At 34.1% G+C, this 14536-nt stretch overlaps 1 protein-coding gene across 3 annotated transcripts in view; it reads left to right on the top strand.

The window, feature by feature from the left end:
• The window catches only part of LOC148953990 (ferry endosomal RAB5 effector complex subunit 4-like), a 71645-nt gene extending 63534 nt beyond the window's left edge, over window positions 1-8111 (top strand). For all 3 annotated transcript variants that reach the window (XM_089085724.1, XM_089085722.1, XM_089085725.1), the window contains exons 7-9: window positions 1853-1957; window positions 5092-5243; window positions 6540-8111. In XM_089085724.1, the coding sequence (XP_088941850.1) occupies window positions 1853-1957; window positions 5092-5243; window positions 6540-6636 (354 nt within the window). In that variant the 3' untranslated portion in view covers window positions 6637-8111. The remainder of the gene's footprint in view (window positions 1-1852; window positions 1958-5091; window positions 5244-6539) is intronic.
• Window positions 8112-14536: the final 6425 nt, after the last annotated feature.

The raw sequence follows: 14536 nt of genomic DNA on the forward strand, positions 1-14536 counted from the left end.
CAACTTATTTTATTAACAAAATATGTTAGATTTGGTATTTCAGATATGCAAAGCAAGAGGTTTCTATAATTATACCATTGTAGGACTTTTTTTGTACATAGAGTTCTTGTGACTAGAGTCAAAGATATACAAGGAATGTCCTGAAAGAAATTTCAATGAACTATCTATGATGTGACTGCACGTCCAAGCCTAGTCTACCCAGTTGAAATTGGTAGTGGGATAACCTAGCTAAACGGTGCTGCTCGCGTTGTTTAATGTGCTCCGAGCATTGGACGGTAAGGAAAGGCTGAAAATGTGGTGCAAGTGAGAGAACTCTTGAACTTCGACTGGACGATCAAGCAGTCGTTCAATGGCTGACATGTTAAACATTCTCAAAACTCAAATTTATTTAACTGATAGAAGGCATATTTGCGTACGGAAGGTTTGCGCAAAAAGGATTTTAACAGTGCTCACTAACGGCCAAAAGTATTGCCGCGTTGAAGCATTCCGAGAAAACTCTGACTCTGATGTTCAAACGCGATTAAAAGTTTTTGGATAACGTCATTATAGGTGCGATATCTGGATATTCGAATATTACTCGAAAACTAAAAGGCGGTCATCGAATAGCACAGCCTCGTCTCCTCTCCCAAAGAAAGGCAGGATGAGCAAATTAAAGATTTAAATCATGCTGTTGTGTTAATATATATATATATATATATATATATATATATATATATATATATATATATATATATATATATATATATATATATATATATATAATTAACACAACAGGAGTTTCTGGAACCCAAAACCGCTTTGAATTTCAAATTTTATGTAGGAGTCCTCAAAGGACTGAGAAAGAGGATTTAACGCTTTCGGGCGAGCGTCGCAGACAGTTGGAACCTGCATCACGATGATGTGCCAGTGCTTTCATCATCACTGACCACAGTGCTTTCATCATCACTGACCACCTGGTTAAACCAGGTGGTCATTGATCACTGATCACAGTGCTTTCATCATCACTGACCACCTGGTTAAACCAGAGTGCCAACGATCCCCCATCCCCGTACAGCCTGGAATGGGTTCTTCCCTGAATTTTCTCTGTTTCCACTCCCCAAATCTTCCCTGAAAGCCAAGCCTTTAGTGATATTAGATGTAATTAGAGCAGCTAGTACCCCAGCATTAAAGGAAATTTCGGATGAGAACCAACACAACGCAATTGAGAGCTGGAAGTTTCGCTGTAGCTCATTGTAAGCGTTTGTGTTTTTGCCTAGTTGGACTTTCGTTCTTCGTGAATTCCGTTGGACATGTCGACAATTTTCCTGCAAAAGGCCTTCTCGGTCGCTATTGCCCATGCTTTTGTGCTGTGCTCAGCTACATTCATTACTGTTGTATGTAATATCTAAAGTTTTTACCTGTAAAAGTTTAAAACCAAAATTTGTTGAGCAAAGTAGCTAGATTTGTTTTTTAATATATTGTGCAAAAATTGGGTATTTACCTGCTGCTCTTGTATTTTATTTTAGTTGTTTTTAAGAATTCTATGAGCCTTGAATGTTAGAGTGGTGTTAGGAATTTATTTCTGGTATATCTAGGAAACATCTGCTTTCTCTTTTTGGATTAATTATTATTCAGTTGGATTATTATTTTGTTTAATCATTGCTTGAATCTTTTTTACTTAATTTTAGATGTTTAATTTTGATAGTTTTAATTTGTTTCGGCTTAACTCATTTTTTCTAAGTTTTGTATTGAAATTTAAAGCATTTACTATATTTTACTATGCAGGTTTTTCACTCTCTCCTTTTTTCGTGAATGCATGCCTGGTTTCACTTGGAAAAAGTACTATGGTTAATCTTGATTTCTAATCTTTTAGCCGAAAGCCCCAGATAGTATAGATAGAAAAATCCCATCAAGAAATGACATAATTTCATGTTTAGCAGTTGGTGGAAGATGGGTTACATCTCAAATTGATTTAACGGTAATCATATTTTTTGTCAGACTATACCTTGGTTTATACGGCTGTATCTTTTCTAATGCTCAACGGTTCACGTATAACGGATGTAACAAAACCTAGTTTTCTTATCACAACACAAAACTTTATATTCTTTTAAATGTTAGCTGCAAAACTAATATGAGGTCGGTTGAGAGAAGAAAAAAAAATTCTTAGTTCTGTATAGATGAATCAGATAGTATTTTCGCTTGCTTTTTCAGAAAACTAAAAAAAATCTCGTGACCGAGAGAACAACTTAGAATATTTACCCTTGTAAAATTGATGTTTGACTTGGTCTATCTATATTGAACAATAAAACAGAAGACGTAGACGGATAAAAGGATTGTATCACTTGTAGTTAGGCTGAGAGAACTTCCAAAGGGTGTAGAAATCTCTATAGTGTTAAGAGGGGCCTGGTATAAATTTTTTACCATTAAATTCACAGATATTGTACCCAAAGTAAAATAATTTCTTCTTAGACCCCAATTTTCTGATCACCCTGTAGTGCAGGGGTCGCAACTTGTGATCCGCAAGTCACTGTGTGATTCATTTACTGTTTTTAAGTGAACCACTTTATTTTGATAAAAAAAAAACATATTATGCATAACAAAATCATGAATATAAAATAAAAGAAATATTTTGAAAGGAAAAAAAACGAAAGTGAATATTTAAAACAACACTTTCGTTCGATCAAAATTTTAGGCATAAGTTTTTAGATAAAATAAATAAAAATAAATAAAATTTAATAAATTTAATAAAATTTAATGGAAAAAAAAATAAAATTTTAGATATAATAGTCGGGACAAAACATCTCCAAACAGATCTACCCATAAATATGTGCGTGGTGTGTGTCGTTCTCTCAGTTTTAGATCATGTTCTGTAGCACAAAGATAGTAACGTAGCTGCATAATAATTACGCAGTTGCCCAAGTTAATATTACCATGTAGTTTATAGTTAATATTACCAAGGACAAACAAAAATCAAAGAAGAGGTTTTTCAATATGTATAGACAGAGAAGTGTGTATTTCTCTAAAATGGTCGCAAATTTATATGTACTTCATGTATTAAATTACATAAAATAATTAGATTACCAGCAGAGCTTTCATTCAAAGCATAAGAATGGCAAATGAAATGACAAATGAAGATGCATATTCCTGCATTGCTAAACGTGCATTCAATTTTGGAACACGAAATAAATTTTGCAACTTTGGAAACAACATATATTTTTAAAGAATTTTATTACCAGCTACAATCACGTTACAATTGAAAGATTTGTTGCAGATCTCAGCATTAGTACCAACAACAAACTCATTATAGAGGGCAAGCTTTTAAAAATGTATTATGGTTGATAAGTTGAGGGAAAGTTCAAAAGAGAGTTTTAGAGAATTTTTTGATCCGCAAATATTTGTTCTGGAAATCCTGAAATGGATTCAGAACCACGTGATAAACAGTGATTTTTACAAGTTTCGGTAAATGGGGTATAATGAATCGTAACAAAGAGTTCAACGTACAACTCTAAGAAAAACACCGGAGGATTTTAAAATTATATGAAAGATGGAAGAGTTTTACTTTGAAACTAATATAGAAGCTACTCCGTTTCATTTTTCTCTCTGTTAAAAAGGAACATGAAAAGAAAATATTGATCAAAGCATTTTAAATATGTTCAAAGTTTGTAATTTCGTTGTTCAGTGAAAGCATGAAAGTCGATTAAAAGTTTTAAAAAAACTTTGTTATAATGCCAGACAAAATAGAAAACAGTGTTTTAAATTTGCTGCACATCGAATGTATCTAATAGTTGATAAGTTAGTGTAGAAATTATTAAATTTAAAAGTTAAACGTTATAGACGGATAAATTGAAGAAATTGTGGAAACGTTTGCACAAAAAAAAGGGGTAATCATCTCAGTGTAAGTTGCAAAAAATTGACCAAATTGACACACAGAAGTTAAAAAAAAAAGTGTGCCTTAGAAAAAGAAGATACACAGCAATCAAAATAAATTGCTTTAAAAAGAAAAATTTGTAACGATTGCAGCCTTAATTTTCACGGATTCCGGACTAAGACAGAAAAAGATTAAGGCTTAATGGTTAGAATTAAATATTATTATGGACTAAGGGTTTTGAAATTTGATCTTTACTAATCTACAGAGAACTTCAGACAAGTTTATCCGTACCAGAATTCCTGCCACATGAGTTGCTGCAAAAATTTTTGCACTCAATTTTTCTGCTTAGATCTTTCAGTTAATAATTACTGCAATGGCCAGTTTTAGTTCAACAGTTTTCAAGCCTTTGCTACTATTTTTGCCTCAGGATCGAATGTGAATACCACTAATGAAGGCGGTGCCACAACAAATATTGTCATTTTCATGGCTAATCTTCAAAGTCTCGGCAAATTCGTTCGCTAAAAGCTTAAAACAATAGTTTGATACAAATATACTTGAAATCATTCTTGTAATTCATTCGTTTAATACTGATTTAATATTTTTAATTTTTTAATATTTTAATATTTTAATATTTTTTACGCACAGGTGTGCCTCATTCTTTTTAAAGATATTTTAGGGATTTAGCTTAAAAAAAGACTCAAATTTTCCTACCGAATGTTCAGACAGTGTCCACGATAAATGCAAATCCGCAAAAGTTTTGGGTAAAGTTGCTCGGAAAAGTTTTTGGGTAAGGTTGCTTATGAAGGGACTCCCCTACACCCAGATTTAAAATCCCTTCTGAACTTCTGGGACGTGGAAAACATTAAAAAAAAAAAGGTGGAATGTTTTGAATCAATTGAGTATCGTCAATAATATATCTGAGAGAAAGCCTTTTTTTAGCCCAAGCTAGAAAAGCAGAGCATTGTGTTCAAGTTTTCTTTTCTTTTTTAAATCTTGAACATTTTTAAAATTTAATATAATTTTTGGATTTTTAACAAAATTTTTAAAGTAGTCTTCAATTTAAAATATTTTCACCTTTGTTGCTTCCTGGCCCTTTTTGTTTTTCACTTTTAACATGTAAATTTTTGGACAATATGGGCAATTATGGTTTGCATTTGATGCTTAAATCATAAAAAAAGATATTTTGGCTTGATGATCATTTGACTCCATTTTTTTTAATGATAATTAATTTTCCTCTTCAATAGTTGGATGCAACATGTTCTCGACTTTTGTATTTGAAATGCGCCAGTATTGGGTTTTTGAATGAGCAATCCTGGGTTCTCTGCCCCACCCAAGCAAGCAGATACCAACATATATTAATGGATATTATGGACAAATTGGCTGATAGAAACTTAAGGTTTGTCTTCTCATTTCATTTAAGCGAGGCTCTGATGGGAATCGATTTTTTTTGTGGCATAGCTTAATCATAGCTTAGTTATTGTTTTCAGTAAATTCACAAGATGATTGTTATGACCAGAAGAAAATCTTGATTGATCTTTTTTGCTAGAAAATATAGTAACGTAGCAGAAAACGAAGGCCTGAATTTCTCTTCTGAATTTTTTATTGAAAATTTACCCGTTTAATTTTATTGTACCTTTCAGGTGTAATGTTTGTAGAAACCATGTTGCAATAAATACCTCTAGCGCAATTAGGTTTAATTTTTAGCACACATAGTGAGTAATTAAGGTTTATTTATTCCTCCCAATCTATCCGAGCCAAGTTGCATTAGAATCTAGACTAAATTCTGATACTGACGAAAATTGATTTTTCTTTATTTCTTCTCAGTATAACTGGACTCGGAGACATTGAATTTTTCATTTTCTGACCAAACTATTTAAGCATTGTAATTAGTCGTGCATAACAGAAAATAAAACTGAAGTATATACCTCCTACTCGACTTACTGTACCTTACACACGAATATGAACAATGCCTTAGCATTGTTTTAATTCTTGATTCATATGTATTACTCAGTATGCATCTTAAGCAACTTCCTAATTTTTAAATTCAAATTTCAGTTGGACTTTAAAAGATCTGTTGGCAAATAACTTGTATTTATGTGGCTCCAGATTCCGGAATCAGGCACTAGAATCTGTCAATGAAGACAGAACTTAACTAGTCGGTAATTAAAAAGCACTGTTTAAATCTTTAAAAAAAGATATTTTGTTGGAAATAACCAATCTTCAGCTCCAAATGAATCGCCTTGAATAACTGTTGTTAAAAGTGTGCATAAAGGAGCTTTGCTAGTGAATTTTAAAAAAATTGAAAAATGAGGGAAGCCGTAGGGATATAGTTATTAAAAATAGGGATTTCTAGGAAATTTTCACCAGCCTTTTCGGGATTTTGAAAAAATTAAGTAGAAACTCAGAGTTAATAATTTCTTCGACCCACACGGCCTTTCCATTTACAGAATATAGCAAATGAAAATATACTGAAAACGGGTATAATATTTTATACAATGCAGTGGACAATCTGAAAAATCAGTCTACCCGTTTTAACTATATTTTCATTTGTTAAATTCTGTAAACTCTGAGTTCTTTTGTAACTGCTCTATTTTTATGGAAAAGTGACAAAACAGCAGTGGACAGAAAGGTGAACAAAATGTGTCAATTTAAATCAAAATTCTTGTCTCTGATTATTTCATTCTTCTTATAGGCCGAACATCCATCACACGGTGAGCCTGGACGCAGTTCCAGAAGCCTTGAAAGGTCTGAATTCTCTAAAAGTAGGCAAGGTGGTTGTGAATATATAAAATTCGATGAGTCTTAGAAAAAACTGTACCAGCTAAGTTCATCTTAACTTGTCCTACGGTTACTCAACGTTTTGGATTGTGGAGCAAGTTCTGAAATCACAGTTGGTGATGGTTACTACTTTCTTTCTGAGCTATATTTTCACCTGGAAACAAGGGGGATGACCTAGCTGAGGGAAATCCTGCAAACATTTGAGATAAAACGGGTCCAAGTGATACTGTTTTTTTTTAGGGGAGAGGGCCTTGAAAATGTATTTTTTCAAATGTAGCAATACAGTGCATTTTCTTGTTTATTTGTTGCTTTGTTTTTGTTTTTGTTTTTTGTCGTGTATTTCTTATTTATCTATCTCTGTATTTTGTGTATTTCTGTATTTTATTTTTTTTTTTAGCCTTGAAAATGTCATTTTATTTCAAATGTAATGGAATAAAGCATTATCACTGTATTATTAGTCTTCAACGGAGGTATGGGGGATGGAGGTTAGCCCACCCCATCCTACTGATCCCTGTAACTTTGCCTCCTTGGATATGTCCATTCTTTAAAAGATTAGTCATAGCTGTGGAATTATTTGGGGGGAAAGGGCTAAGTTATTCCAAAAAAAAAAATTTTTTGGCGATGGGAAGTTTAGGGGATATTTTTATCTTTGTCATTTGTTATTATTATTATAGGTTATTTAAGCTGACGAGCTCTAGCATTATGAAAAATATCTTACATATGTCCCTTTCTTATCTAAAACAGTTTTTGCTCATTCATAGGGGTAATATCGAAGTTTATAGTGTTGGTTTAGTTTCAAAAATTATGGTCTTGCTTTCTTATAAAAAAAAAAAATTTAACCAAAATTTCACTCAAAACTGCTAGGACTTCAGGCCATCTAAAGAAATGTGTATGACAAATTAAAGAAAAACGGAAACATTGTTAACCTCTCAACCCTATTACAAGTGTATGGGCAAATTTTGTCTCGATGGTGCATATAGGTGTCCAACTTAGTAGGAGAAAGTGGGGGGGGAGATCATCACAGGTTTCTCTGGAAGAAATAGAAAACACAATAAAAGAGAGTTTGTAAGCAAACTACCATTTTTAGGTATAGGGGGGATTGTCTCCCTATGGTGCCTTGAAGAGTTCTCCAACTTAAATTTTAAAGTAGGCTAATGGATAACATGTAATGAGGCTGTTATTTGGAAGAAGTAAAATTAATCAGTTCTTTAACTTTTGAATAAACTAAATGTTTAATAAAAATTCAAAGCACATAGACATAAAGATGGGAATTGTGTCATATTTCTATGTGTAAGGAAAACTATAGTCTTGGATTTTCTGTTCTTAGAAAATAACAAGAGTTGGTGAGCCATTTAGAAGCCAATTGGACCTAGATTTGAGTGTTTTTATTTTAATACGTCTATCTTCTAGTAAGAACAAGTATCACTGATATTTTTATGTGTCCTTTTGTACTTGTACATGCCGAATTTTATTAAAAGTGTTTTAGAAAGAACTTAGTTGAAAATTTTTATAGCGATTTTGTTAGTATTGATTATGTCGTCGCAGGGGGGAACGTGTCAAGGAATTTTTTTAACATGGGATTAAAAACGCACTATAAGACTCCACATCAATCCTCCAAAGATTTTATGCAGTGAAACGGCAAATTGGAATAGATAAAAGAGAATGTTTCTGCTATCTAGGATCATATTTCAAAACTAGATTGAAAATAGTGTTGTAAAAATAAAAATTCGGTCAGGGTGGTACGATACCCTAATTCTAAGACTAGATATGTCTTAGAAACAATTTTGTTGTCCTTCTCATGTTCTTTTTTTGTAACGTTAAGTGATTATATTGATGGGGAAGTATCATAAAATCCTACTATTTGACTTGCTTCGAATTTTAAGTTTAGACATAATTTTTAAAAGGAACTATTAATGTTTTGATGCAATATCTTCTTTTAAAAATATGCTATAACACATTAAGCGTGAAACAAAATACTTTCTGTAGCCTAGTACGTTTATTTTTAAAATTTCATTCCGAGTGAAAGGTACGCTAGAATCTACAACTATTTTAAAATCACAAATATAACCTCTTTCAAGAATCAGATGAAAGTGATTTTTGATGAAAATGACTTATCGCTAAGTAATAAATGACAATGTATCTTGGAAAGGTGCCGGTCATTTGCTTGTGTCTTTTTTAGTATTTAAAGATAGGTGTTCACTGTAATTTAATTATACTCATTCCTTGTCCTTGAAAGCATCCTTTTTTGGTTCCAATTCTCTTTTTTTTTTCTTTGTTAGCATTGGCAAAAAATGTAAACCAAGTGTTAAGTTTAAAATAAAGGTAATGAAGTTAATATTTCTTCCTTGACGGAGAGATTCGAAAGCTAGAAAATTGAAGAAAAAACGTTTTGATTCTCATGAATGTCTTGATTATCAAGTGGTATCAAAAGCACCCTTTTCAGTCGTTGTTGTAAATGATACAAGGAAATATGTTTTTTTTTTTTTTTGAAGGACAGAAAATTCTAGTAATTTGAGAGCCACTATCTGGGAAAAGCTAGACTGACCTCGATTCCAAGTCTAAGAAGATTTACTATAAATTTCAATTAAAAAAAAAATAATGAGCAATAACACCTTTAGAAATATCACTGTTGGATTGCCGTTGTAGAATAAACGGAGATTCAAGTTTTTCCTAGATGGAAAGTATAAATTTGTAATATCTAAGGTGATGCATTAAAGATAGACAGAAAGAAACAAAAGAAAGGATAACCTAGATCTTTCTAATTTGACTCAAGGCCCATCGACACCCCTATTCTACTAACACTAGAGTTGAGGTAATACTAATTGTTTGAACTGGTTGAATCCAAACCCGTTTGCAATAAAGGCCTAGTTGGCATTTAGAGCTACATTTAGCCAACACTCTGGTTCAACTAATCTGAATTTGCTTAAGGCTGGTCAATTACTATATCTCCTAGAGCTTTCTGATTGCCATGTATCTCTGAAATGACGGCAAGGAACTATTGAAGTCCCTTATTGTAGTGTTTTGCGAACATTAAAGCGTCTTTGGTAGTTGGACTAATTTTTTAAAATAATCTAGGTTTTGTTGTTTGTTAAATATCATTGTAAAAGGGCTGTACGGTCTATGTTCCATGAGCTAGTTTTTGCTATCTTATTTTCATACAGTCCTACGGGTTTACTATTTCCACATAAGACACCAATTGTTTGATCACACTTGTTGATCAAACATCGTGTGATCAAACAATTGATCAAAAGAGCACACTGATCAAAAGATCAGTGTGATCAAAAGAGTACACTGATTTTCAGCTTTATCCCTCTACCAAATTATATTTTTGAAATTTGCTTATGATTTGTTTCTTTTGTATAGAAAAATGCAGTGAAAATTGCCTGAAAAAAAATGCAAAAATAGTAAGAATCTTCCATTTTTAAGTAATTTTAGCTTATAATCATAAACAGCGCGCTAGCGCTGCCTAAGTAAAGAACAATGTGGGCACAATGTGTTTTTTTTTCTCCACCAAGGCACTTCGTATCATAGGAGTTGTTATAGATACTTCGAAAAGGACTCATTCGGTAGGACATCTGAGTGACTAGTACCCTTTTCAATAGTCAAAAGTGATTGGAGGGCAACTAGCCCCCCACGCCCGTTAGTCTGCCAAACACATCCAATAAGCATTTTGAGATAGCTAATTCGTTCAGCGTAGTTGATTTCCAGATAGAAAATATGTTTTTTAGGAGGACACTCCCCCACAACCCTCAGGGCATGGGGGCATAAAGGGTTTTATAGAAAGCGTTGTCGTAGAAACTTCAAAACAGGCTAACTCGATTGGAAATTCAAAGAGCTAGTACCCTTCTTAATAGTCGAAAGTGATTGGAGGGCAACTAGCCCCCCCCCCCGCCCATCATTCCCCCAAAAACATCCAATAAAAATTTTGAGATAGCCATTTTGTTCAGCGTAGTTTATTTCCACGTAGAAAATACGTTTTTGAGGAGGACACTCCCCCACAACCCTCAGGGCAAGGGTTTTAAATTATGCCCTGAGGGCATATAAGGTTTTTATAGAAGGCGTTGTCGTAGAAACTTCAAAACAGGCTCATTCGATTGGAAATCAAAGGGCTAGTGCCCTTTTTAATAGTCGAAAGTGATTGGAGGGCAAGTAGCCCCCCCCCCCAGGCCCATCATTCCCTCGAACACATCCAATCAAAATCTTGAGATAGCCATTTTCTTCAACGTAGTTTTAAGTTCTGGAAATTACGTCTTTGAGAAAGACAACCTCTTTACAGCCCTCAGGACAAGGGTTGTAAGTTATGCCCTGGGGGTTTATAAAGTTTGTATAGAACGCGTTGTCGTAGAAAGTTCAAAAAGGGCTCATATGATTAGAAATTGAAATGGCTTGTGCCCTTATTAGTAGTCAAAAGTAATTGGAAGGCAACTAACACCCCTTCCACGCCGACCATTTCCCCAAACACGTCCAATCAAAATTTTGAGATAGCCATTTTGTTCCACGCAGTTAAAGTTCAGGAAATTATACCTTTGAGCAGGACACTCCCCCCACAGTCTTCAGAGCAATGGTTATAAGTTATGCCCTAGGGGCATATAAGTTTTTACTTAAATCTTTGTCGTAGAAACTTGAAAAATGGCTCATTCAATTGGAAATTCAAAGGTCTAGTGCCCTTTTTAATAGTCAAAAGGGATTTTAGGGCAACTAGCCCCCCCTCCTCTCGCCCACCTTTTCCCAAAAAACATCCAATCAAAATTTGGAGATCGCAATTTTATTCAGTATTTTGGATTTCCAGATAGAAATTATGTTCTTGAAGGGGATACTCCCCCAAAACCCTCAGAGCAAGGGTTTTAATATATGCCCAGGGGGCATATAAGGCTTTTACCGTCGCGTAGAAACTTCAAAAATGACTCATTCGATTGGAAATTGAAATGGCTAGTGCCCTTTTTAATAGTCGAAAGTGATTGGAAGGCAACAAACATCCCTTTCACGGCCACCATTTCCCCAAACATATGCGATCAAAATTTCTTGATAGCCATTTTGTTCCACGAAGTTTAAAGTTCAGGAAATTATACCTTTGAGCAGGACACTCTCCATATAGTCTTCTGGGAAAGGGTTATAAGTTATGCCCTGGGGGCATATAAGGTTTTTATTGAAATGGGGAACTAACCCCCCTCTCACACCCACCATTTCCCCAAACACATCCAATCAAAATTTTGAGATATCCTTTTTGTTCAACGTAGTCGAAAGTTCTGAAAATTTCGTATTTTATGATAAAAACCCCATCGGCGCTGTCAGTGCAAGGGTTTTAATTTGTGCCCTGGGGGCATATAAGGCTTATATAGAGAGTTGTTGTCGAAATTTCAAAAGGGGATCATATGATTGGAAATTAAAATTATCCTTTTACCCCCCTGAGTAATTAACCCCCCTCTCACGCCCTTTATTTCCCCGAACACATTCAATCAAAGCTTAGAGATAGCCATTTTGTTCAACGTAGTTGAAAGTTCTGGAAATTATGTCTTTAAACATGACAAACCCCCGAGAGTCCCCAGGGCAAAGGTTGTAAGTTATGCCCAGGGGGCATATAAGGTTTTTAATGATAGATTTGTCGTAAAAACTTCAAAAGGGCTTATTCAATTGGAAATTGAGAGGGATAGTGCCCTTTTTAATAGTTGAAAGTGATTGGACGGTAACTAACCTCTCTCTCACACCCACTTTTCCCCCAAACACATTCAATCAAAATTTTCAGATGGCCATTTTGTTCAACGTACTAGAAAGTTCTGGAAATTATACCTTGGAGCAGGGGACTCCCCCCACAGTCTTCAGAGCAATGAATGTAAGTAGACAGTTCTATAAATTAGGTCTGTGAGGATGACAACCCCCCACCCAGCCCTCAGGGAGAGGGTTGTAATTTATCTCCTGGTGGTATATACGGTTGTTATTGAAACCGTTGTCGTAGAAACTTAAAAAGCACTCATTTGATTGGAAATAAAAAGGGATAGTGGCTTTTTTCATCGCTGAAAAGGACTGGAGAAAGACCAGCGCCCCTCTTACGCCCATCGTTTTCCCAGAAACCTCCAATCAAAATATTGAGATAGCCATTTTGTGTAACGTAGTTTAAAGTTCTGGAAACTAGGTCTTAGATGATGACAACCACCCTCACAGCCCTTAGGGTAAGAGTTGTAATTTATGTCCTGGGGCTATATAAGGTGTTTATAGGAAGTGTTGTCGTAGAAACTCGAAAAAGACTCATTTGACTAGAAATAAAAAGTCCTAGTGCCCTTTTTAATATTTGGAAGTGATTTGAAGGTTTAACATTTTTAAGGCAAAGATTGAATTCAACATAGCACATTATTTTTTTGTTGTTGTTGTTGTTTAGACCAGGGCGCTTTTTATCAAAGGAGTTGTCGTAGGAACTTCGAAAATGGCTCATTCCATTGAAAATAGAAAGGGCTGATGCCCTTTTTAATAGTCGAAAGTGATTGGAGGGAAACTAATCCCCCTCCCACGTCACCCGTGGGAGGGAGATTAAAAAAAAATATAAATGTTTATACTTTTATAACTTTAATAAATCAAATAATATTAAGATTTTAATTGGTAAGTATCAGTATATGTAAATTAAACTGACAATGAATATTCATTTGTATTTTTTTCATTAAAGGGTAAATTATGTTCTGGCCTTAGGATGGCCTTAGGGTTTTGCGCCCAACTTATGTTAATTTCTGCTCCTTCTAAGTTTAACTCGGTTATTTATTGTAGTTTCTGCTCGTTTTGGGTTTCATTTATTTATCGATGCTGATTTGTGGTAGTTTCACGCTTGGTAGATTATTTGATTTTATTTTTGCTCATTTTTTGTTTAATGAAGTTCTTTACTTTTCTTTGAAAAACTTATTTTGTGGAAAAAGTTTTTTTTAATTAATCAAGGAAAGATCAAAGCAATATTGTGATGTTGGCGTAGTGAATGTTTATTGCTTTAAATCCTTATTGCTCCAACCATTCATTTGAAAGCTCATGAGAAAGATTTGCAAATTAATTACATTTGCAGTACTTTAATTTGCATTATCAATTCAAAAAAAACAATTTCTGATTTGAAAGTTTCTCAGGATTTTATTATCATTGAAACCTAGATTGGTGGATGTTAGTAAAAAAAAAGGATATTCTAGATTGCAGGGACTTGGCATTCTTACTCAAAATGGATCTCTATATAGATTCCTTTTTCTTAACTTTTTTTAATTCGAATCAGCGATAACCTGCTGGGAGAAGCAGGTAATGATAAAATTTTAATTTAAAATACTAAATCAGTGTTACGGAGAAGAAATAGCTCATCCAGCTTTTCTTCTCCTTTTTTTTCCTGTTTTTAAGTCTTCCCTGGAATAATGGTTACAATGATGTTCTGTGAGTAGGCTATCCGAGAAAGTATAAAAAGGAATAGAGGCCAATCCTTTGTGCTTGGTTATAGACGTAAAAGGGATTAAAAAAATACTATGGTCGTTGACAGTCATTTAATTTGAGCAGTTGAGTGGTCACTAAAGAGTTCTGTTATGTTCTATTTAGATTTTATTTAAATGTAAATGTCTTTGGATCCAGCCTGTGAATTATCTGAAAGTAAGCTTTCTTTTGATTTCAAACTGCAAGTCTCATTTATAAAGTAGTTAAGAGTAGCTCAGAGCCGTATCCAGGGATTCCAGGTTTAAATCCTTCAGCTTTCCTCAGTATGTTGAGAATTTTATAAAGATCGGCAGTTTTTGGAAATTCGGCGCTTTAAAAATTAGGCCAATCGGTATAACGTTAGTTGGTCCAGGTTTTCGTTGGGGCATCTAAAACACCGTTATTTGTTTTATCTTGTTTTCACATTATTTACTTCAGTGATACAGAGCTCCTTAAGATTTCACTCGAAGCTTCGATCTAATTCATATT

The sequence above is a fragment of the Artemia sp. Qi Xiang Cuo genome, chromosome 3, assembly GCF_049724085.1.
Source record: "Artemia sp. Qi Xiang Cuo chromosome 3, ASM4972408v1, whole genome shotgun sequence".
In the NCBI taxonomy this organism is placed as follows: domain Eukaryota; kingdom Metazoa; phylum Arthropoda; class Branchiopoda; order Anostraca; family Artemiidae; genus Artemia; species Artemia sp. Qi Xiang Cuo.